The following is a 20,483-nucleotide window of genomic DNA, read 5'->3' as shown; positions in this document are numbered from 1 at the left end:
CTTTGGTATAATACACTTTTATAATTTGGGATATCATACTTTAGAAGTGAGATATTATCTTTTATATGTGATACTTTATCTTAAAACGTATTTCATAAAATCTAAATATTCTATTTGATATCTTCCAGATAATATTTTAAAATCTAATATCTTTTATTCAATTTCCTTGTGAGGAAAAGAGATTATATACGGCAGTCGCTCCTCTAAAACCCCAGACAGTCAAGTGGAAGTCTTGAAACACCTGACTGATTCTCTTTTGTTTTACTCTTGTCTGAAATCAAACCCCTTTTCCATAACAACCTCAATTATACGCTCTTTCAACGTCCGTACATTCAACCCATTTTTAAGGTATGTTTGTCTTGCTTTACTTTATGTTTCTCATAAACCCCTTTTGTCTTTACCCTTTATTGTACACATTTTATGATTATAATTATCATTCTCATTTTGGCTTGTTTTATCTTGTGACATTCTTCAAAAATCGAACCCCTTTTTGTTAATTGATGTAATGTTCTACTTAAATAAACCCTGATTGATTTTGGTTGTGTGTTTGTTTGTTTTTTGGTTATTTACTCAAAGGCCAAAGGGTTGTTTTTGTTTGTATTTTGGATGAGGGTTTTGGCTACAGTAAATTAATAATTCATATACCATGTAAGGTTATAGGGCTGTTGATCATTTGGGAAAGGTGTAATGGGATCTCAAGAAAACCCAGTTCTTGCCTTGAAGCAAAAGACGCTTACCCCGAAAGCTATTATACACCAGAAATTTGGGGCCAATGCAGTGTACAAGGTCGAGGAAGTAAAGAAGTCTGCTGATGATGGAGGCCCGCGGCTTAATTTACCACAGAAGGGTCCTTGCCTCTTTCAATGTTCTCTGCAACTTCCGGAAGTTACTGTTGTTTCTGAGCTGTGTAAAAAGAAAAAGGATGCTGAGCAATCTGCTGCGGAGAAGGCTATTGAAAAGGTTTTGTCTTTTAATCCCAAAAGATCCTTCTTCAGACCTCCTAGTAGTATACTTTGATGGGCAGTGCGTAATTAGTGCTAATTCATAAACCTCGTTTTTTTGTTTTACTTGCAAGGTTAGAATCATTATGATTAAACATAACAACATTTGCTATTGTTTAAGCTGTCACGAGAAAGTGCTCTATAGTTCATGTTCATTGCTAGTCAATGTCTGTCTGTTGCTTTTATGTGTTTCTGTGAGAAAAGGGTGTGTGTGTTCGGTACTTGTCACTATTTTTAATGCTTCAGCTAGGGTTTTTTTGGATTTGACTAAGGACCTGGCAATGCTCATGTATGTATTTAATGATATGTTGCAAAAGTACCGAAGATAGCAAGTTGTTTCTCGTTTCTATGTACATGTAATCTCTTCATTAATATTGCCTATGTTGTTTAAGAAAATTCTTGCATTTTTATTGAAAATGTAAAAAGGTCCGGGTTTATTTTGTACCCTTGCATATAAGTTATTCCAATTATTGCCTTTTAGAAATCAGAATACCGCGAAACATTTTATTAAGGTTTCCTTATGTATAAAAAGTAGGTGAATCATGAAGATTACATGTATTTTAAGCTTCTTCTAGCCTATTTAGTGATGCAAATGACACTTTAATGCCTATATCCTGAGCAACCATAGGAATGTAAGTGTAAACGAGTATGATCCTTTACGACAACACCTACTAGTGCACATGCTCTTTATATTTACTCTATGGTCATGAACTATGTGCATGCTTATCCGTGATGTGAGATACACACACAATATGCCACAAAGTTCTATTTATTTAACCATTGCGATTACAAATGAACTGATGATGCCACTGTGTTTTGATGCATTTGATTGTCTTCTATTGCAGCTCGGCATTACCTTGAGTATACCCACCGCGCAAGAAGCAGGGGATGAAGTGGTTGGTCGTCTCTCATATTTATTTTCAGATACGGTATGTATCTTTCGAAGATTCGGAGTATTTAGGACAGTATTAATATAAAGTAGGCAACTTATCAGTATTATTCTATCTAAGCTATTTACTTGGACATTTAATAAATGAGAAATCAATTTAGTTGGTCTCGTATTTGTAATTTAGTTGTACTTGCTTATTCGTTAAACAATGTAAAATTACTGGTTTGTTTGTGAGACAGTTTTTGTACTTCTTGTCGCGGTTTAGTATAGTGTGATGATTAGGCAGTGAAGGATATTTTTGTTTTCTACTATAAAGATTTGAGAAGGTTTTTTAAAGATTGCAGGACTTCTTATTAGAAGAAGCAGGAGCAGTATCTATATCGATGAACTTGATTAGCACACACGTGACCTGCAATTAGTCCTGATAGTGGCTTCGTGCGATGTCTCATTTATTTGATATTTGTAAAATAGTGGTATTGGTATATGTGATTACTGTTAGTGGCAATTTTTGGCGAGTAAAGTCTGTGGTAATGTGCTCCACAGTTATTTAAGTTTATCTCAGTTTCTGACACGTTTTACTTGAATGTGTTTAATGAAGTTCTATACGACTGTTCATCCGTTGAGTGGTCACTTCAGGGCAGCCTTGCTGAGAAAGGACCAATTCTATGGTTATGTCCCTGTTTCCGTGATATCCTTTTTTGATTCAAAGCTTTTAAATTTATGCAAATGCATAAATCCTGAAGTTGAGACCAATTCATGGTTGGCGGTGCCACTAATTTTGAAGGCTGCTGCTAGAGTACCATTGTTAATTTCTGAGGATCATCTTTCAATACGAAGGCCAAGTCCCTATCCTCCTGAAGTTCTGCAGGCTGTAGATAATCAGCTATCAAACTTGCCAGAAAGCACTTGTATTAGAGCAGTACGCATCCCATGCTTAGTTGATAAGATTGTTGAACCCTTGCTTTTTAATATTTCTATTAATGGGTACTATCTTGATGCTATTGCACAAGAGCTTGGTGTAACGGATGCCTCTAAAGTTCTGGTTTCCAGGTAAAGATTATGTTTCTGCTACTATTTTGCCTTTCCTATTGTTTTCCAACACACCCATAACTTGTTTCCCTTCACCAACTTGACGTTGTCCTGCAGTAATCTCGAGCTATATTCTATATTATATTTTCACGTGCACAAGTCTTTTGTTTGAATTATAATGGGTAATATTATTTGGAAATATATTTGTGTAAAGTCAAACTAAAGATCTAATAATTTTAGGTTATCATGTATTACAACTATATATAGATATTTAGTTCATCGCTGACTATGACAGGACCTGGTTCATGCTTCATGCATACACATGTCTTTGTATTGATAGATCGTTGCTAAATATATAACCAGATTTATCAATTTACTTCCAATATGGACAGATACAAGTATATCTAAGAAGCCAGGATTGAGACATTGTTGGTGTACAAAACTTCCTCTGATTAATGTTATTACTGTTAAATTCATTGTTACAGGAGTGTTGGCAAAGCTTCATCAGAGACTAGATTGTACTTCTGTACTCCACAGTCGTATATGCTGAATGTATCCTCGGAGTTGGGTGAAGAAATAACAACTGATGGAACTTTAAATACAAGAGCAACTTTCCTATCTGGTCAAAAGATCTACGGGGATGCAATATTAGCCTCAGTTGGGTACACATGGAAGTCTACTGATATCTTCTATGAAGATGCATCCCTGCGTTCATATTTTAGGTATTTTTTGTCGTTTGTTTATAGTTCGCTAGTTAGGAATTAACTTATAGTTACTATTATAATCTTTGTGTTTTGGTAAACACGTTTTGATGATAAATGATATTAATATATAGACATGGCTGTGAATTAAGATATACTCAGGAATATGGACCCTTGCAACTTTTTCTAAAAAAATTAAACTTTATGTGCTTTTGTGTTTTCTACTTGCTACTATTACTTCACTTTGAGTCTATAACTCTTGCTGTTGCAAGTGGTGCCTTGGTGGGAACTGGTATGTTTTTCGAGATATAAAACAAACATAAAGAAGAGCTGGAATAAGCTAACATGCTGCGATAATGTCTGAGTGGGATTAAAGATTTATTGGTATGTAATGTATTGTGTGATAATCATTTTAGTGTTGCTAACATTATACTGGTGGAGCTTTTGATTAATCTATATAGGAATTACTTGTCATTAGAATGGGGGAGTGCAAATTTCTTTATTCCCAAATAGCTAATTCTGTAAGGGCTCAGGGTGGTCACTGTATAAAATGCTTGATTTGAGGCTTGTTTCATAATACCTTATGAATACATCTTTTTGACAAGTTTTGAAGTCTATTTCACCACCTTAGCACTCTGTTAATCCTTTCACTTCTTGTTTCTTATAGTTTTTGATTTCACTTTTTTGTATCATTTACTTTGTTCTCTTGGATGGCTCACATTGATTTTTGCTATGAAGTAACCTTTCTTTATTGTCCTTTAATTTTCTTTAGTCTTCATGTTTATGGAAAAAGTGAAAGGCAAGGACTGGAAGATGAAGGTGTCCTTTTTCCAGTCGATTTAAACTACAGAATTTTGTTTTTACTATCCTAAGAATTTAACCTGCTTAAGGATTCTAGGCATCAGTTATTATTTATCTCTAAAAAGTTTTTAACATGGTCTCTTTTGAGAGTATATCTTCTGTTTACCTTTATTTGTTCTAGAGCTTTGAAATAGCGTTTCATTTTCTCTACAACACATAATGAAATTTCCTTTTTTATCGTGATGTGTGCAGGATACTTATTAATAAGGTGCCAGATGGTGTTTATAAGCTATCTAGGGAGGCGATATTGGCAGCAGAAATGCCTACAGCATTCACCACAAGAAGCAATTGGAGGGGATCTTATCCCAGGGATATCCTCTGTACGATTTGCCGCCAGCATCGGTTATCTGTACCTGAAATTATCTCCTTGGAAAATGCAGAAGTGCCAGGAGTACATAAGAAAATGAAGCTTACAGATCCTCGTGAACAAGAAACAAATGGAGGTGGTGTTGCTTTAGGTGTTGCTGGAGTCGGAGGAACTTTCAAGTGTAAAATAAAAATATTTTCAAGGAGTCAGGAACTGATTATGTGTTGCACCCCAAAAGAATCATTTAAAAAGCAAAGTGATGCCATCCAGGATGCTGCACTGAAAATTCTCACATGGCTGAATAATTACTTTCAAAACCCAGAGATATCTGTTGAGAACTTGACTACATCTGGTCATGAAATTGATATCCAATTTTATCCGCAGTGCTTCTTTAAGGAGTTCAAACTATACCAATCAGTGCATAATTCTAGCAGATTGCTAAATTCTGACTGCTTGAGTAGAAATACAGGGTTTTTAAAATCTACCATGTTTTCAGTAAATGACAATGATCAAATGTTAGGAGTTTCATTATCAACTGGGTCATTGGCGTGCATTAGTTATAGCATATATCTATTGGCAGGAGAATGCATGAAGGAACAACTTGAAAGTAGTGAAGAGTTTGAATTTGAGATAGGGGTTAAAGCCGTGTCCCCCCATTTTGAAGCTGTTGTGACACAGATGTCTTTGGGTCAGTCAATTTCTTATAATAAGGAAGTGCCGTCCATTGAGTTAATTATGGCTGCTGCTACTGATCCTGAAAGAATTCTTTCGCTATTGAATTCAGGTGAGTTGAAGCCTAATTCTATTCTATACTGAGCTGTTTTCAAGTGCATTGTATAAATCTACTTGATCAAATGTATCCTTTTCTGCTTACGCATGGTTATTATCCGAGCTTTACCTTTTCCACTCGTTGTATGTGGCAGGAGGCTGCAGTTTGGAGTACTCGATTACTTTACTGCGGGTGACAGAACCCTTGGAGGAGAGAATGGAGCAGGCACTCTTTAGTCCTCCTCTATCGAAGCAGCGTGTTGATTTTGCATTGCAACAAATTAAAGAATCTTGTGCAGCTTCCTTGGTATGTGCCATTACATTTGCGTGTCACAATCATAGAATTTCTATACAGGGCATTAAGATATTTTTGAAATACTGCAGGTTGACTTCGGATGTGGGTCTGGAAGCCTGTTGGAATCCTTGTTAGCATATCCGACTTCTTTGGAAACGATTGTTGGCGTTGATATTTCACAGAGGAGTCTTGCCCGGGCAGCCAAGGTTTCAAACAACTATATATCTTCTTACAATCCCTTAACAGTTTCTGTTTCTTGTATAGCTTTATTTCTTAATCTTTATTTTTAAGTGCATCTTTTCCAGTGACATATGCTTGTTAGGTTATATTGAATGCCTGTTGATCTCAACACTCAATTTCGAAAGTTGATTCAGGCTGACTATTTGTCACGTAAATCACATTTTTTTTTATTTGGGGATGCTATGAATTTTAGACTATAGTAGTCAGTTCTGCAACTTTTGTCATTCCTCATACAGAAGGTTTCTCCATTAAAAGTGGCTATAAAAGATATGGATGCACTTCCAAAGTAATCATTCTTAATTAGATGAATAGTTTCTGATATAATAGTGTTATTATGCAGATACTACATACCAAACTAACTACCAAAACAGAAGCTGGAAGTAGTAGAATCAAATCTGCATTGCTTTATGATGGTTCAATCACAAGTTTTGATTCTCGGCTGTATGGATTTGATATTGGAACTTGTTTAGAGGTATTTATTCTTGATCTCAATATTTATGTGCTGTGAATCAAGATTTCTCAATATTTATGTGCTGTGAATCAAGATATCTGCCTCTTTGATTGTCGCCGTTTTGTTGGCTTATTGGGGTGGTATTTGTCTTTTGTTGGGCTTCCTGGCATAGGTGAATAAAATGGGCGGTCCAGTTGAGTTTATGGACAGTTATTATCTAGTGCAGAACTTAGCATTTCCTAGCCTTAGTAATCTTAGTTGGCTTCTTACAAGTGGTCAACATATTGGCAATAGCCAAGGATATGCTTATAAATTGTCTGTCCATCCATTTTTTAGTTTCAGATATATTTGATTTGATTTTTCTTCTGCTGTATACTAACAATAAACATAAACCTGAAGCATAGATAATTTTGGACGGGCGTATAGATGTGCCTTTGCAACTAGTTCCAAGTGAAGAAAATGTTTTTGTTACTAATAGAAATAGTACAGGGTGTTGGGATGAAGTGATACTGTGATAGGAATGGAAGGAGATCAGTGGTTAGGATTAAAACGGGGACAAAAAGTTATAGGATTAAATCAATCGTGTTGCCTATTGATAATCAATATCACCTCAGTCAAATGTGTCATTACTTGGACATATTGAGCCACCATATAAAATCCACCATTTTGGTACACCTTGTGGAATTCTGTTATTCTGGATTTTTTTTTTTTAATTTGGAACAAACTGACTTGCTAAAGTATTTATTTGTCATGCATGGATTATCAAACTGTAGGTGATTGAGCATATGGAGGAGGATCAAGCCTTTCTATTTGGTGATGTTGTGCTAAGCAGCTTCCGTCCGAAAGTTCTGATTGTTTCGACCCCAAACTTTGAGTACAATGTAATACTGCATAAATCTACTGTACAAGGTCCAGAAGATGACCCAGACGAGAAAAATCAATCACAGTCCTCTAAGTTTCGCAACCATGATCACAAATTTGAGTGGACCAGAGAACAATTCAATGACTGGGCGACAAAGCTTGCAGAGAGGCATAACTACAGTGTTAAATTCAGTGGAGTTGGCGGGGTTGATGGTGTGGAACCAGGGTATGCTTCCCAAATTGCTGTATTTAGGAGGGAAGGCGATGACTTTCCGGAAAATGTCAGCTCGGCTCATCACTATGATATAATATGGGATTGGAGCAGCAACAGTTCAAGTTCACTCGAGTAAATGTAGTATATTCAATTTTTGCTCTAATATATTCTCTTTATATTGGAGACACTCATTTTCACGACTAGTGGATGCACATCATTAGTTTATGGAGAAGATGGAGTTAAAAACTAATTGCCTTGTCAGAAAGGCTAATTTCTCAGTGATATATTCGACCTGATACCGTGCATTACAGTAGTTTACAAGTTTTTCTGTTGATTTGCTTGCAGTCTCGTAGAAAGTCGGTTGTAGCAAACTATATAGCTGTCTTTTGTGGAATCATGAGCCATAAGTTACCGCAATATGTGGTGCACTCGTTACCTATGTCCCGGGGGAGCTATATTGACTGCATGTCTTGTGAAAATCACCTTTCATTTTATGATTTGGTTTCTTGTTTTTCAATTTTTCAAAGCATATGAAGTTCGTTTTCCTTTAGTTTTCATTTCTCTATAGCCTTTGTATGCAGGGCAAGGGCAGGTGTTGCATAGCTAACACTGGTATCTTAGTTTTTGTTTGATAGTGAACCCTGTTCCCAACCGACTAACCGAGGATATATCAGATAAACGCTGTACCAAACAGAGGATATTGAATCCTGACCAAAAAAAAAAACAGAGGATATTGAACAGAGGTTATTGTCTATTGAGCGTGTTTGCCTGACTGTTATAACCGGGTTTTAAACGATTTTTAATTTTTAACTAGAAAAAAGCATTTAAGTATTGAATTTTGTTGGATGTACTTTTGATCAATTTATATTATTTTTATAATTTTTTAAATAAAATTTAATTTCAACACTAAAATAAATAAACTGCACACTAAAATAGTTCAATTAATTTCTCTGATTTTTACAACCATGAGAGAACTTCTTTTTTTTTGACAATGCAGGCTTATATGCCTTACAAATTAGTATCTGTTCTAACAATTCTCGGGGTGAGCCAGAGTCGAACCCGGGTGTCCCGGGACAACAGAGGATAAACCCACCACTGGGCTATCCAATCGTGCTCGAGAGAACTTCTTAGTTATGTGTAAGCAGTGCTTATTTTAAAATATAATACGCATATTTTGGCTTGGGGGTTGTGTGTGGTTAAATTGAAACTTGTAAATTTGTAAGTTTATCGCAAGTGCTTATATTTCTGAATTAGAGCTCGAAAATTATTCACAAAATAATATATTTGAAAATATATTTTTTTTGGGGCCGACTTATGTGCGGTGATACTGAAAATCGTAATCTTACCTAGCTTTTTTATGTTGCGAAGTGCTAACGTCTTTGATTTACTTAACTTTACGATAGTGATAATTATTCACAAAACAAAATATTTGAATTTTTTTTTATGAAACCAATAAGTTTTACCAAACACCTTAAGGGGTCGTTTGGTTGGAGTGTCTCTAGTAACATGTATGGATTTTGTTCATTCCAAACCCATACCTGGTGTTTGGTTGAAAATTTTCTTTTATCAACCCCATTCCTCAAACCCACAAGATATGAGATTTTCATACCAAGGGGGAGGTGGGTATGAAACATGGGTTTCTGGAATTAAATTCTTTTTCTTTTATTTCATTACTATTTATATCATTTCATGTAAATTATTAATACAAAATTTAATTAATGACTTTAAAATGTATATAAATATTAATTTAATGATATTTTAAAGTAATTACAACTAATAGCTAATAAATATTATTCCATCATATTTATTCCACCACTTAACCAAACACCTAATATCAGAAATGATACCTCAAATCCATACTATCTCAACCTGATTCCTCGTTCCAACCCCATACCCCCTCTCCAACCAAACGACCCGCAAGAGTACTCCTCCCTTCATTCTATCATCTTCTTAAAACTGTGATTTCCATTTAATCTGTCACAATTAGTCAATGAATTTCTCACTTAATTTTCGAGAGCGGCGAAAACACACATTTAAATTTCAAACAGTACCACGCGTGTGCCTATATAAACACAACTCCACATAATCTCTGTTGTTTCATGCATCAACTCATTCTCTCTACACATACACTCAATCTGTATCTATAATCACTCAACCACAAAAAGGGTTTCCAAGATTTGATTATCTTTGAATCACCCAGATGTCGGTAGTCCACAATAACATTCCGGCGAGGGCGTTCTTGACCCCACCCGCCACGTGTAATTCCCGCCGTTTTCTTCCTAATCTGCCGGCGACGGAGAGAAAGAGCACTGCAATTCCGGCCAAGTCACCGGAGATTATTACCAATTTGCCCTCCGCAGACTCTCCCTATGGCAGAGCTAAGCATGTTCAGGTAATTATTATATGAATTTATGTGTGTTTTTTTATGTTTTTGTTGGCTTTAGTTGTGTTAATTTCTTGTGGATTGTTTTTGTTTTTTGATCCGGGTCGGGTTGTTTTTGGGTTTTGAGTTTGTTTTGAGTTGGGGTTTTTGATCTTGTTAATTCTTGAATATTTTTGGTGATTATGTACGTGTGTTTGTGTATATGTATTGAGTTCACACAGACACACACACATGATGTTTACCAGCTCAACGGGCTTAAAATTATTGCAGCTTCTTTAATTTTTATCCGGTCCGGGTCGGGTTGCAGTTGATTTTTGAGTCTATTTTGAGTTGGGGATTTCAGTCATGTAATATCTTGGAGATCTTTAGGCAATTAGTGTGTGTTTGTTTGTGTTTTGAGTTCTTTTTCATGATTAGTTTGTTTAAATTAAAGTTTTTTTAATTTTAATTTTATTTTTTTGAATTGCTTGATTATTGACCTTTCTTGATGATCTGAGATTCATTTTCTGATGTTTTATTTTGCAGAAACTAATGTAATGTGCTGTTCTGTATATTCTTAGTTCAAATGCTTTAAAGGATACAAAGAGCTTGTTATATTGTTAGTAGCTTTATTTCATGAGGTTGATAGGGAATTTCAAAATGGATACTTTGATTTCTGTATTGACAGTTGGTGGACAAGAATCCCAATAAGGCAGTCTCGATGTTCTGGACTGCGATAAATGCTGGTGATCGAGTTGATAGTGCTTTGAAAGACATGGCAGTTGTGATGAAACAGTTGGATAGGTCCGATGAGGCGATTGAGGCAATTAAGTCTTTCAGACATCTTTGTCCTTCTGAATCACAAGAATCTCTTGACAACATCCTCCTAGAACTCTACAAGGTAACCCCTTTTTTCTTTGTATGTGGGGAATACATTGTGTTCGGAATTTGGTTTTGTTTTCAAGGTAATATCATCTTGTTTTCCCTTGTGTCTGTGATTATTTATGCTACTGAAATTGCTGTTGGAATGTTCAATCGAAAGTAAGATCGGAGCATTTTTCATAGCTGATCGAAGTTTGGATGATGGTTAACTGTAAATTTCATCTGAAATGGTTAATTGTTTTTTATTACAGAGATGTGGGAGGACTGATGAACTTATTGAAATTTTACAAGAAAAACTCAAACAAATTGAGAAAGGTTCGGCTTTTGGTGGGAAGAGGGTGAAGGCAGGTAGATCACAAGGCAAGAAAAAAGATATTACCATTGAGCAAGAGTATGCAAGGTGAATCTCTGAAGTGCTACATCTTTGCCAGTTTTAAAGTCTTTGTGCTTTTTTTTAACTTTTGTACATCTTCAATTGCAGGGTATTGGGGAATTTGGCGTGGGCTTACCTACAGCAGGGTAGATACAAATCAGCTGAAGAGATGTACAGGTATTATCATTTGCTTGATTTATGTGGTATGTTGCAGTAGTATGCAATTTATACAATAAAGGGGAACTTTTTCACTGGTAACTGGTGTGTATCTTGATGCAGAAACTCACTGTCCTTTGAACTAGACAGAAACAAACAATGCAATCTTGCAGTCTGTTTAATGCACATGAACAGGATGACAGAATCCAGACTTCTGCTTCAGACTGTAAGAGATTCAAGTGGAAATAGAGAGATGGATGAATCTTTTGCCAAGGCTTATGAACGTGCTATGGAGACCTTGACTAAACTAGAATCACGACAAGGTGAGAAGCTTATTGCATCAGCTGAAGAGAGACATGTGAATGTCCCTGCACCCTTTTCACCATTTAAATATAGGGGCCCAGAAGGATGTTTCGCCCAGAATGGTGGTCCAAAGGGAAGATTTGGTGAGCTCTCGGATGCTAACAGAGTAGATTCACCTGGACATAATAACTGGTTTCAGCCGTCTTCACAGTATCCATACTGTGATAAATGGAAAAAAGCTACCTTTGGCAAGTGGGGGAGTAAAGGTACAACAAAAGAGAGTTTCATGTTCAATAAGGAAGACGTCGCCTCCCCAGTTCCCAATGAAGCTAATTCAGAAGTGTTACTTACACAACCACGAAGATGCACATGGTCATTTGGTAATGAAGAGAAGAAAAAGGCAGTGGTACATGATGTTCATCGGAAATTAATCTTTGGGCAGGTGAATGCTGAAAACTGCCCTTCAAAATCTTCAAGTGCTTCTAACTGTATCAACGGAATGAAAGCTCCACCAGACGGGGATGATGGTTTTAAGAAACCCAACAGTGATACTACAGGTAGCGATAAATCAACAGAACCAACAGAAGAGACAGCCACAGATTCAGAAGTCCACCATGACATTCAGAGCCAATCAAAGTCTCCTAGAGGAACAGACTACCAAGACTTTGTCACCTGGACTGGTAAAAAAAGCTGGGCTGATATTGCTGAAGAAGAAGAACAAGACTTGCTAAATGGAAGAAGTATTTTCCAGTGAATATAATTTTGACAATTTAAGTGCATAACATACAAATACCCTGTTTGGATCCCTTCAGAATTGCTTCATTTGATTTCTTTCCTCAGGGAGGGAATGGATATAGCTTCTATAGTGTGTAGTTTTTTTCTGTCTCTGTAAATCAGATTCTAGTGCTTGATTGAAGAGCAATTCAACTACTATGCGAGTTGGTAAATGCTCTTTCATTTTACAATAAATCATACCAGGGTCCTGTTGGTGCAATTCTAAGACAGATATAGCTTTCTCATTGGTTGTTTGTGAAGATTTTATAGTAAGCTGAGTATGTGCTGATCAATTGTAATTCACTTCTGATGGTCACAGGAATAGCAAAATTTCCATATTGAAGACTGAGATTTTTAGTTTCTTACATGTGCTAAACTGAACTTTCAATTCAAATCACAAACTGTACTATGTCATTCAGTATGTATATTTTGAATGTCTAATAAATGAAACTACAAGTATGAATCCACCAAACAAAGAAATTTGAGGCAAATAAAATACCATAACGTAATGAAGTTATACAACACCATATGGAAATCTCAGCGAAAGTATAAACAGATATACAGACTTCTGACTTGATAGTACTATTTAAAATCTAGGAGACTTTTCTACAGACAACTTAAGCTTTCTATATAAGGATCTATACTTTCATTCATGCCCTTTAGGCATTGCTTCTCAGTCCAGACATCGATATGGAGTCCCCATAGAGGTTGAAGGATGATCAGATTATCCGTCAACACAGGACAATTAGATTATCCATCAAACATGACTACTATACAGGAGATATCGTCACGACTCTCCCTAAGTAGCGCCTCCTTAATCAGCTGCTCTGATGCTTCTTGAGCATTGGTAATATTACAAATGCAATCACAAGCCTCCTGGTTTGACATCACCTGAGTACAAGAAGAACTATAATCAAGCACTTTGATGAGGTCTATTAGCATTCATAGCAAGCATACTGTTGTGGATGTTGACCAAAGGAACCTTCTGAATAAGAGATACAAATTTAACAAGTCATTAGAAACTTTAAGCCCGGGAAATGCTGCATTCGGTCTCACACTATGTTTCTTTGACAGTTGCACTGTATTGCTTTTCACTGAAGTTGTGTATTGACATATACATATATCAAACTACATTTTGCACTAATTTCTAAATATGTTCTGTGTGCTGCAATGTACCGGATTTGTCTACAACCCCTTGAGAGAAAACAAAATAAAATCCGTCCTACATTTTTAGATGCCAGAGAAGGTCAAAGTAGAAAACACCTTTTAATATCACAGTAAAAGACATAAGACGGCCAAGTGATATTAACGTTCATGTTTGATCAAATTTTGCAAAGACCAGAAACTGAAAAAGTGTAAGAGGATTAGGTTCCTCGGCACCTGCTTTTATTTGATAATTATAACTATAAACAAAATGCTTAATTCAAACACGGAAACAAACCAAAGTGCAACAGAAAAACCACCAACAGAATAGCAGTGAATAATGCTGTTAATCTTTACAATTCTAATATTAATGTGAAGCTGAACATCAGATATTTACCTTCCAGAGACCATCACTCGCCAGTATCAGGAAGTTTATGTCCTTGTCTATCTTCTTGATTATAACATCCGGCTTGGCTGTAATGTGTTTCTTAACTTTTTTGTCTCCAAATGCTCTTGTCATTGCTAGTTGGCCGTCCACACGAGGGACGTTCCCTATTTTATGACATTTGAACATTAAATAAAAGTATGACATTAAGAACAATTCTAACTATAGTTGCAATACTCTATCATATCCATGAACAAGGATCTTGACATCCATCGTAAACATTGGAGACAAAGTTAAAGTTCGTAGTTTGCAATTCTGTATCGTATCCACGAATATGGCTTTTGGCATTCAGCTATAGACAAGTTAACGTTTGCACTTATTCATAAAGAGGCAAAATAACTTTTGAGTGTATTAATTATCAACCATAATTAGATGAACTTATCACATTAAGGAAACTTGGCTCAAGAAAATGACTCCAGTGTATAACTAACTCCCATCATGGGCAAAAAGACCAGTCATGGCACTCAAAGTTATGCAATTTCACTATAGACGCATACAAATTTACACCAACTGCTCCACATCATCTAGATTGTAAATGTGCACATCCTATTAAGATTATCATGCTATTGCAATTCCAAAATAAAAAATTACGCCACTATCCAGAGCTAAAAACAAACATGGAATGGTACTTTTGCAGTTTGCATTATAACAAACAATTTTTTATGATGCAAATGTCAAATGGCAACAGGTTCATAATGCTCAATGGAAGCACAATTTATACCAGAAAAGTCAGCATTGCAGACCAACTGATGGAAGTTACCTGGCAATTTTACAACGAATCCCCCTCTGTTTTCAACTTGTTTTTTCTCCTTTAATGGCTCATGGTCAATTGTTATTCCTTTGGCTTTACCATTTCTGCACAATATTGCACGGGAGTCACCAAATTTGACAAACATGATATTACGGGGATTTGAGTGCAAATGATATGTCATCTATGTAACACTGATACATGATTAATTTTATGTATGAAAAGTTACTTGACCAAACTAAAAAAGGTATACAAAGTAAGTTAAATGCACAACTTTATCAATTAAAAAGTAAAATTCAAGAACTGAAGTCATTAGTTCACAAACAGAAATAAGTATTTTACTTATAGTTACTTAACACCAATGTTTACTCGTGAACGAATAAACACTATCGTCACGGATCATATAAGTATTCCCCTTGTCGTATATGGATATTTGAGTGTCCGAGAATTCAGACACATGAGGTGATGTTGGGAAACCGTAATCCACGTATCCATTCTTCCTAGGTTTGAAACTGATCTAATATGTATATTGTATACTACCTGGCTCAGAATATTTTCAAAGAGATGACTCTGCAAGTATTTGGCAACATCACAACCAGAGTGACCATCAAAAATTGCATAGAGCCCCAAATAATACCCAGAAACCTTCCTGTTATCAGCGACAATAAAATCTTCCATCCAGTGACCCATCTTTCCCCGTACCATATGGAATCCATGTGTGACATTCCGATTTTGATATTTCCTATCATTTTCATGGGCCAGTCCAGCATCACCTCTACTAACCACTTTTGCATCTCCACTGTCATCTGAAGTCTTCCACCTTCCTCCTACAAGCACAAGCAGAATTATAGCCAGAAGCCATCATAACTATTTGATTCTATTTAATTAATTTATCTGCAGAAGAAGGAATCAGTAACTAGGATATACAGTTCCTAAAACCCTCATGTTGTAAATCAATTCAAACACAGGAACATATATTGTACCTCCAGTGGCGGACCCAGGATTTGTAATCTTGGGGCTAACTTGTACTTCAAAAAAATCACAGATGAGAAAAAATATTCACTTCATCATTTAAATTTCTTACATATAATATAGTAAAATAAATCTAATTACAACAACATTTTTCTGGAGGCTAAATTAATTTATTACAAATTTTTGTATGTAATTTTTCATTTCCTTAAAGTTCTGGGGCTACCCTCTCACCCAGTCACCCTTACTAAGCTCTCCCATGTGTACCACATGCTACACATGAAAATATACCCAAAGACGCATCATATAATGATATAAGTAATAACAAATTTATAAGTCATAAGAATCCAGACTAAGCTAGCTACAATGGGGTAAATGCATAACTATCTTCTACAATAATGATGAACCAATGGAATATAGGCATATAACACAAAACATTATACTACAAGACCACAAACTTGTGAACCATTAACCATCCAGAACCACAAAACTTATCTAAGATTTAATACATGAATCATAAAGTATTAGAAGGATAAATCATGCAACCATATAGAGTCTTCATCATTCTCTCTGTACCTTTGATTTTTCTTTGCCTCTAATATTCGACAATTTCCTCTTCTGCAAGTGAACATGAAAATCAACACTTGTTAACTTCCTAATATTTTGTAGCAAAATTTAATTCGCGAAAAATATTTTCCACAAACAATCTCAAACTTGTAAAATTAAATACCATAAATTCATCTCACAACACATTTGAACTAGAAACTAAGAATTTCAACCCATTTATATTTGTTGCACCTTCAAGATAATAAAACTGCTGGGTACATATTTCACAAATATTTATATAGGATACACGACATTAAGCTTTACAATAAACATGGAAAATAGAGCTTGCCTTCATCTTGTTGACGCTCCCGTCCATGTTCGAAACCAAAGACCGACTAAAAATTATATGTTCTATAAATATTTATAGCCAGGCGGTTAAATTTTTAACATTTTAAGAATTTAGAACTGTAGTGTCTGATAGAGGATACACATAGCAGGTATTAAATGCTTACGTGTGAAAGTCTGAGAGATACACGTGTTGACCTAAGAGCAAATGCTGTCAAATATGGGAGTGTTAAGCCTCCAGAGTCCTGCCATATTCTAGAACGAGAGAGCGCATAAGGTCATCTCGGGTGATTTTGGTGATCGAAATATATTTTCAAAATTTTGATCCAGATCTATGGAAGGGTTCTTAAAAAAGCAAGCAGTAGTTTGGGCACCCGTAAATTAAAACAAATATATCAAAATATTTATTTCAAAAATAAATTATAAAATTATAATATAACTTTCAAAATGTGTGTCAAATTATAAAGAAATACAGGTTAATTATCTAATTAGGCACTCACTTCACACCAATATATTATTCGGGTCGATCTCAAATTTTCGATCTCATTTAAAACACCATTTCAAAAATTATATCAGTTTTAAAAATAAAAAATTAAATTCGAAGACAGATTGGGAAGTGTTACTCACGGGGATCCAACACAGTAGGCTGTAGAAAATATGTAGGTACGATTAATTGAATTTCGCGTTCAAAAAATGGATAAAATCGATGACGGAAAAGACGGGTTATGAAGAACCCTAATCATCTGTATATAGCCATTTTTTGGAGAGAGGCGAAGAGAGTACTATATATTATAAAATATTTGAATTGATATTTCAACTTTTTAATAATAATGCACTAAATTTCATTATAACTACAAATTTAATAAATTAGAAAACATTACAGTTAAATAACTTAGAATTTTACTTTTATATCATCCACATATAGCCTCTCTCATTAGTCATTCCTTGTTTATAACTTTTGACGTGTCACATATTTTTTTTTTTTTGAACGCGCCTTGGAGGAGCTCTGCGCCTAAAATTATAGACAACTCCAGTGTCTCATCCAAGTTGGTTTTTTTGCCAGCATAATTTCTATAATTTTATCTACAATGTATATTAGTTATTTTTAGTTAAGGATTTTTTTTTTTGCCACATTTAGTTAAGGATTTTAAATGGTTGAAAATGTTTTTTTTTTCACTGGAGGTTGGAAATGCTATCATCGTATTATCAATCGAATAGCCAGTATCATGGATTTATAATATCTTCAATATTATTAGCTAAAAATGAAGGGCAAATTAGACCATACTTTTATGGTACTGTTCATCTTTGTCCGCCCTTGCAAGCTGCCTCATCATGTCAGCCTAATCAACAGACGGAAGGTTATAGTACAAATGTCTTCCGATGGTCTGCTGACAAAACTACCTGCTATTTAACTTAATTGTTCGTATATCTTCTCCATCGCATTTCTTAACCAAGTCAAAGTTTAATTACGTGATTAACCTATAATAATATTTTACGTATGTAAAGAAAACTTGATGACTCTTTCGCCAGATTATTGAAGGACGGCTATAACAGCTGGAAGGGTACATTATGCCGGAGAGTTGCTGTGTATATATACTTCACTCACTACACATTTCTGGATAGAGAAGCACTACAAATAATTCTTCTTAATTAATCAGAATTCATATATTCAAAAACTACACACAATTTCATTTCAAGGGAAATAATGGCAAGTTTACTCATCTTGGTAGGGCTTATAGCTCTTTCCTCCTCATTGGCAATGGCCGCTGACCATAGTGCTCTTCAAGATTTCTGCGTCGCTGACTCCAATAGCCAAGGTATCGTAATACTAAATCAATTCTATCTATTTCCACCTAGCTACCTCTGTATTCGAAATGTTTATTTACATTTTAATACAATAATTGGAAAGTGTAGTTCTTCTGAATGGTCTGGCATGTAAGAAAGCAAGCTCGGTTGAAGCCAGCGACTTCTCCTTCAGCGGACTTCACTTAGCAGGCAACACAAGCAATGCAGTGGCCTCAAGGGTTACTCTGGTTTCGGCTACTCAAATACCTGGACTCAACACACTTGGTATCTCTCTTGCCCGCATCGACTATGCACCATGGGGCATCAACCCACCTCACGCCCATCCTCGTGCCACTGAAGTCCTCACCGTCATGGAAGGCAGCCTTGAGGTTGGATTCGTCACCTCCAATCCCGACAATCGTTTGATCTCAAAGATCCTTAAAAAGGGAGATGTTTTTGTCTTCCCTATCGGCCTCATTCATTACCAGAGAAACGTAGGAAATGGGAATGCAATGGCTATCGCAGGTCTTAGCAGCCAAAATCCAGGAGTGATTACCATCGCAAATGCAGTGTTCGGTTCTAAGCCGGATATATCAACTGATATACTTGCCAGGGCGTTCCAGGTGGACAGGAGCATCATCACCAGGACCCAGGCTACATTTTAAGAGATTTTCAATCAAAATTGAAGGGCGTTTGAGTTTATTGGAATTCTACAATTATTTCCAGCTAGCAGCTAGGAATTTAGTGACAGTTGAATTTTGTTACATGTGTAACTTGAATTAATTTGCATGCTTAAGAGAGAGTCGATTACTGGACTACTCGGCTGATTCTCCAATTTCTTAGTTTCATATTTCACTCCTCTAAGTTTATTCTAAATATTTTCCTAATAATTCATTTTACTGTTTCTTAACAAAATTAAGATGCAGAGAACATATTCCTTACGTAAAGTTCTCAATCCACATTCAGAACATATTCCTTACCGACTGTGAATGAGTTTCAATTCTATATTAGTAATAAGCGTACCAGGACAAAGCACAAATTTGAAATGAAAATAGTTCATCATCCATCATTAAGGATTCGAAAGCACAAATTTGAAATTATAATACTCATTTAAATGAGTATCTAATTTGTTCTGATATTTCTCGGAGTCCAACCCGGATGTCCTGGGACAAGACAACAGAGGATAAACCCCCCACATGAACTATCCAATCGTGTTCCACCCGAATCTAGTAGTTAATTAATGTAGGTGGTGAAGTGTATATACAGTACTCGATTACTCCTGGTGAGCTCCAGAGGTTGGCTGTGTCCGGAGCCTAAGGAGAAAAGGCCATGCATTTCACAAAAATACAAGTAATTCATTGAAGAACATAATTGTGGAAAATTATTCCAAATATCATTTATTAACGTATAATAATCCATTGATTCTAATTTTAGAAGAAAACGCTAGTAGCGTTCTGTCCAGTTAATTCTAGCAGAACCCTACATGAAATAGAGGTCTATTTGCTTAATCCTAACGTTTTGTTGTTTTAATCAAGACAGAATGTTACACTAAATAACATTTTGTTCTTGTAAAGATATATGTTAAAAAGCGATACTGAGAGTATTTTTCAGATCGTGAGACATTAGTGTTTCAAATCATTTTAAATTGTGATAACGAGGGCTAACATCCGATACTAGTGAGACTAAGAGTTTGTATCTAAACATATGTATGTATGACTAAATATGATCATTTTTTTTTTTTTTTTTTTTTTTTTGGGTGGCATTTGAAAGCTTCAAGTTCATTGCAAACCACGTGTGTGCTCATACCTGCAGATAGACAGATAAGATAGTACGTATCAAACGGCAAAAAACTGCTGAAATCGAAATAATAATCTACAATCACTGTCAAAGGAAAGCGTCAAATGAAATATACAAGTAGGTAGAGTAAGCCGACAAATTTTTTAAGTAGTTTTGTACGCGAATCCGTCCTCCTACTATGCACGGTCAATTCACTGAGGATTATCCAACATAATTCGTCTTATCGTCCAATTTAAAT

The 20,483-nt window shown here is 35.6% G+C and overlaps 4 protein-coding genes across 5 annotated transcripts; 3 read left to right on the top strand and 1 right to left on the bottom strand.

Annotated features, from left to right (window-relative positions):
- Positions 1-210: 210 nt before the first annotated feature.
- Positions 211-7,951, top strand: LOC108204981 (small RNA 2'-O-methyltransferase). Of its 2 annotated transcripts, none has more exons than XM_017374711.2 (10): positions 211-348; positions 654-960; positions 1,847-1,930; positions 2,489-2,940; positions 3,405-3,641; positions 4,674-5,572; positions 5,712-5,863; positions 5,941-6,057; positions 6,432-6,563; positions 7,316-7,951. In XM_017374711.2, exons 2-10 carry the CDS (start codon positions 688-690, stop codon positions 7,751-7,753), a joined length of 2,784 nt encoding a protein of 927 aa, XP_017230200.1. In that variant the 5' UTR covers positions 211-348; positions 654-687; the 3' UTR covers positions 7,754-7,951. The 2 variants fall into 2 exon arrangements, with proteins under 2 accessions (XP_017230200.1, XP_017230201.1); XM_017374712.2 differs by having other exon boundaries at positions 215-348; positions 661-960.
- Positions 7,952-9,470: 1,519 nt separating this feature from the next.
- Positions 9,471-12,805, top strand: LOC108194220 (protein POLLENLESS 3). Its single transcript, XM_017361155.2, has 5 exons — positions 9,471-10,009; positions 10,668-10,880; positions 11,113-11,261; positions 11,343-11,411; positions 11,514-12,805. The coding sequence occupies exons 1-5, from the start codon at positions 9,818-9,820 to the stop codon at positions 12,445-12,447; spliced, it is 1,557 nt and encodes a 518-aa protein (XP_017216644.1). The 5' UTR covers positions 9,471-9,817; the 3' UTR covers positions 12,448-12,805.
- Positions 12,806-12,955: 150 nt separating this feature from the next.
- On the bottom strand, positions 12,956-16,033 carry LOC108223653 (probable protein phosphatase 2C 28). The gene is made up of 5 exons (XM_017398011.2): positions 16,015-16,033; positions 15,344-15,630; positions 14,816-14,987; positions 14,008-14,162; positions 12,956-13,358 (listed from the first exon to the last, which is right to left on the bottom strand). Exons 1-5 carry the CDS (start codon positions 16,031-16,033, stop codon positions 13,218-13,220), a joined length of 774 nt encoding a protein of 257 aa, XP_017253500.1. The 3' UTR covers positions 12,956-13,217.
- A 2,267-nt stretch (positions 16,034-18,300) lies between these two features.
- LOC108198533 (putative germin-like protein 2-1) lies at positions 18,301-19,283 on the top strand. The gene is made up of 2 exons (XM_017366291.2): positions 18,301-18,480; positions 18,578-19,283. The coding sequence occupies exons 1-2, from the start codon at positions 18,369-18,371 to the stop codon at positions 19,111-19,113; spliced, it is 648 nt and encodes a 215-aa protein (XP_017221780.1). The 5' UTR covers positions 18,301-18,368; the 3' UTR covers positions 19,114-19,283.
- The last annotated feature ends 1,200 nt before the right edge of the window (positions 19,284-20,483 follow it).

The sequence above is a fragment of the Daucus carota genome, chromosome 1 (assembly GCF_001625215.2).
Source record: "Daucus carota subsp. sativus chromosome 1, DH1 v3.0, whole genome shotgun sequence".
NCBI classification, from domain to species: domain Eukaryota; kingdom Viridiplantae; phylum Streptophyta; class Magnoliopsida; order Apiales; family Apiaceae; genus Daucus; species Daucus carota.
This window is presented reverse-complemented; position numbering and strand designations above follow the sequence as displayed.

What these genes read in the sequence shown, in the direction of transcription:
- LOC108204981 (XM_017374711.2), top strand. Translation starts at nt 688, where the DNA reads ATGGGATCTCAAGAAAACCCAGTTCTTGCCTTGAAGCAAAAGACGCTT. An exon ending in TCTTTCGCTATTGAATTCAG is followed by an intron (nt 5,573 to 5,711) that starts GTGAGTTGAAGC and finishes TGTATGTGGCAG; the next exon opens with GAGGCTGCAGTTTGGAGTAC. An exon ending in AATCTTGTGCAGCTTCCTTG is followed by an intron (nt 5,864 to 5,940) that starts GTATGTGCCATT and finishes GAAATACTGCAG; the next exon opens with GTTGACTTCGGATGTGGGTC.
- LOC108194220 (XM_017361155.2), top strand. Translation starts at nt 9,818, where the DNA reads ATGTCGGTAGTCCACAATAACATTCCGGCGAGGGCGTTCTTGACCCCA. An exon ending in TCCTCCTAGAACTCTACAAG is followed by an intron (nt 10,881 to 11,112) that starts GTAACCCCTTTT and finishes TTTTTATTACAG; the next exon opens with AGATGTGGGAGGACTGATGA. An exon ending in ATTGAGCAAGAGTATGCAAG is followed by an intron (nt 11,262 to 11,342) that starts GTGAATCTCTGA and finishes CTTCAATTGCAG; the next exon opens with GGTATTGGGGAATTTGGCGT.
- LOC108223653 (XM_017398011.2), bottom strand. An exon ending in ATTCGTTGTAAAATTGCCAG is followed by an intron (nt 14,163 to 14,815) that starts GTAACTTCCATC and finishes GTCATAAAATAG; the next exon opens with GGAACGTCCCTCGTGTGGAC. An exon ending in CGAGTGATGGTCTCTGGAAG is followed by an intron (nt 13,359 to 14,007) that starts GTAAATATCTGA and finishes TCTTGTACTCAG; the next exon opens with GTGATGTCAAACCAGGAGGC.
- LOC108198533 (XM_017366291.2), top strand. Translation starts at nt 18,369, where the DNA reads ATGGCAAGTTTACTCATCTTGGTAGGGCTTATAGCTCTTTCCTCCTCA. An exon ending in CGCTGACTCCAATAGCCAAG is followed by an intron (nt 18,481 to 18,577) that starts GTATCGTAATAC and finishes TGGAAAGTGTAG; the next exon opens with TTCTTCTGAATGGTCTGGCA.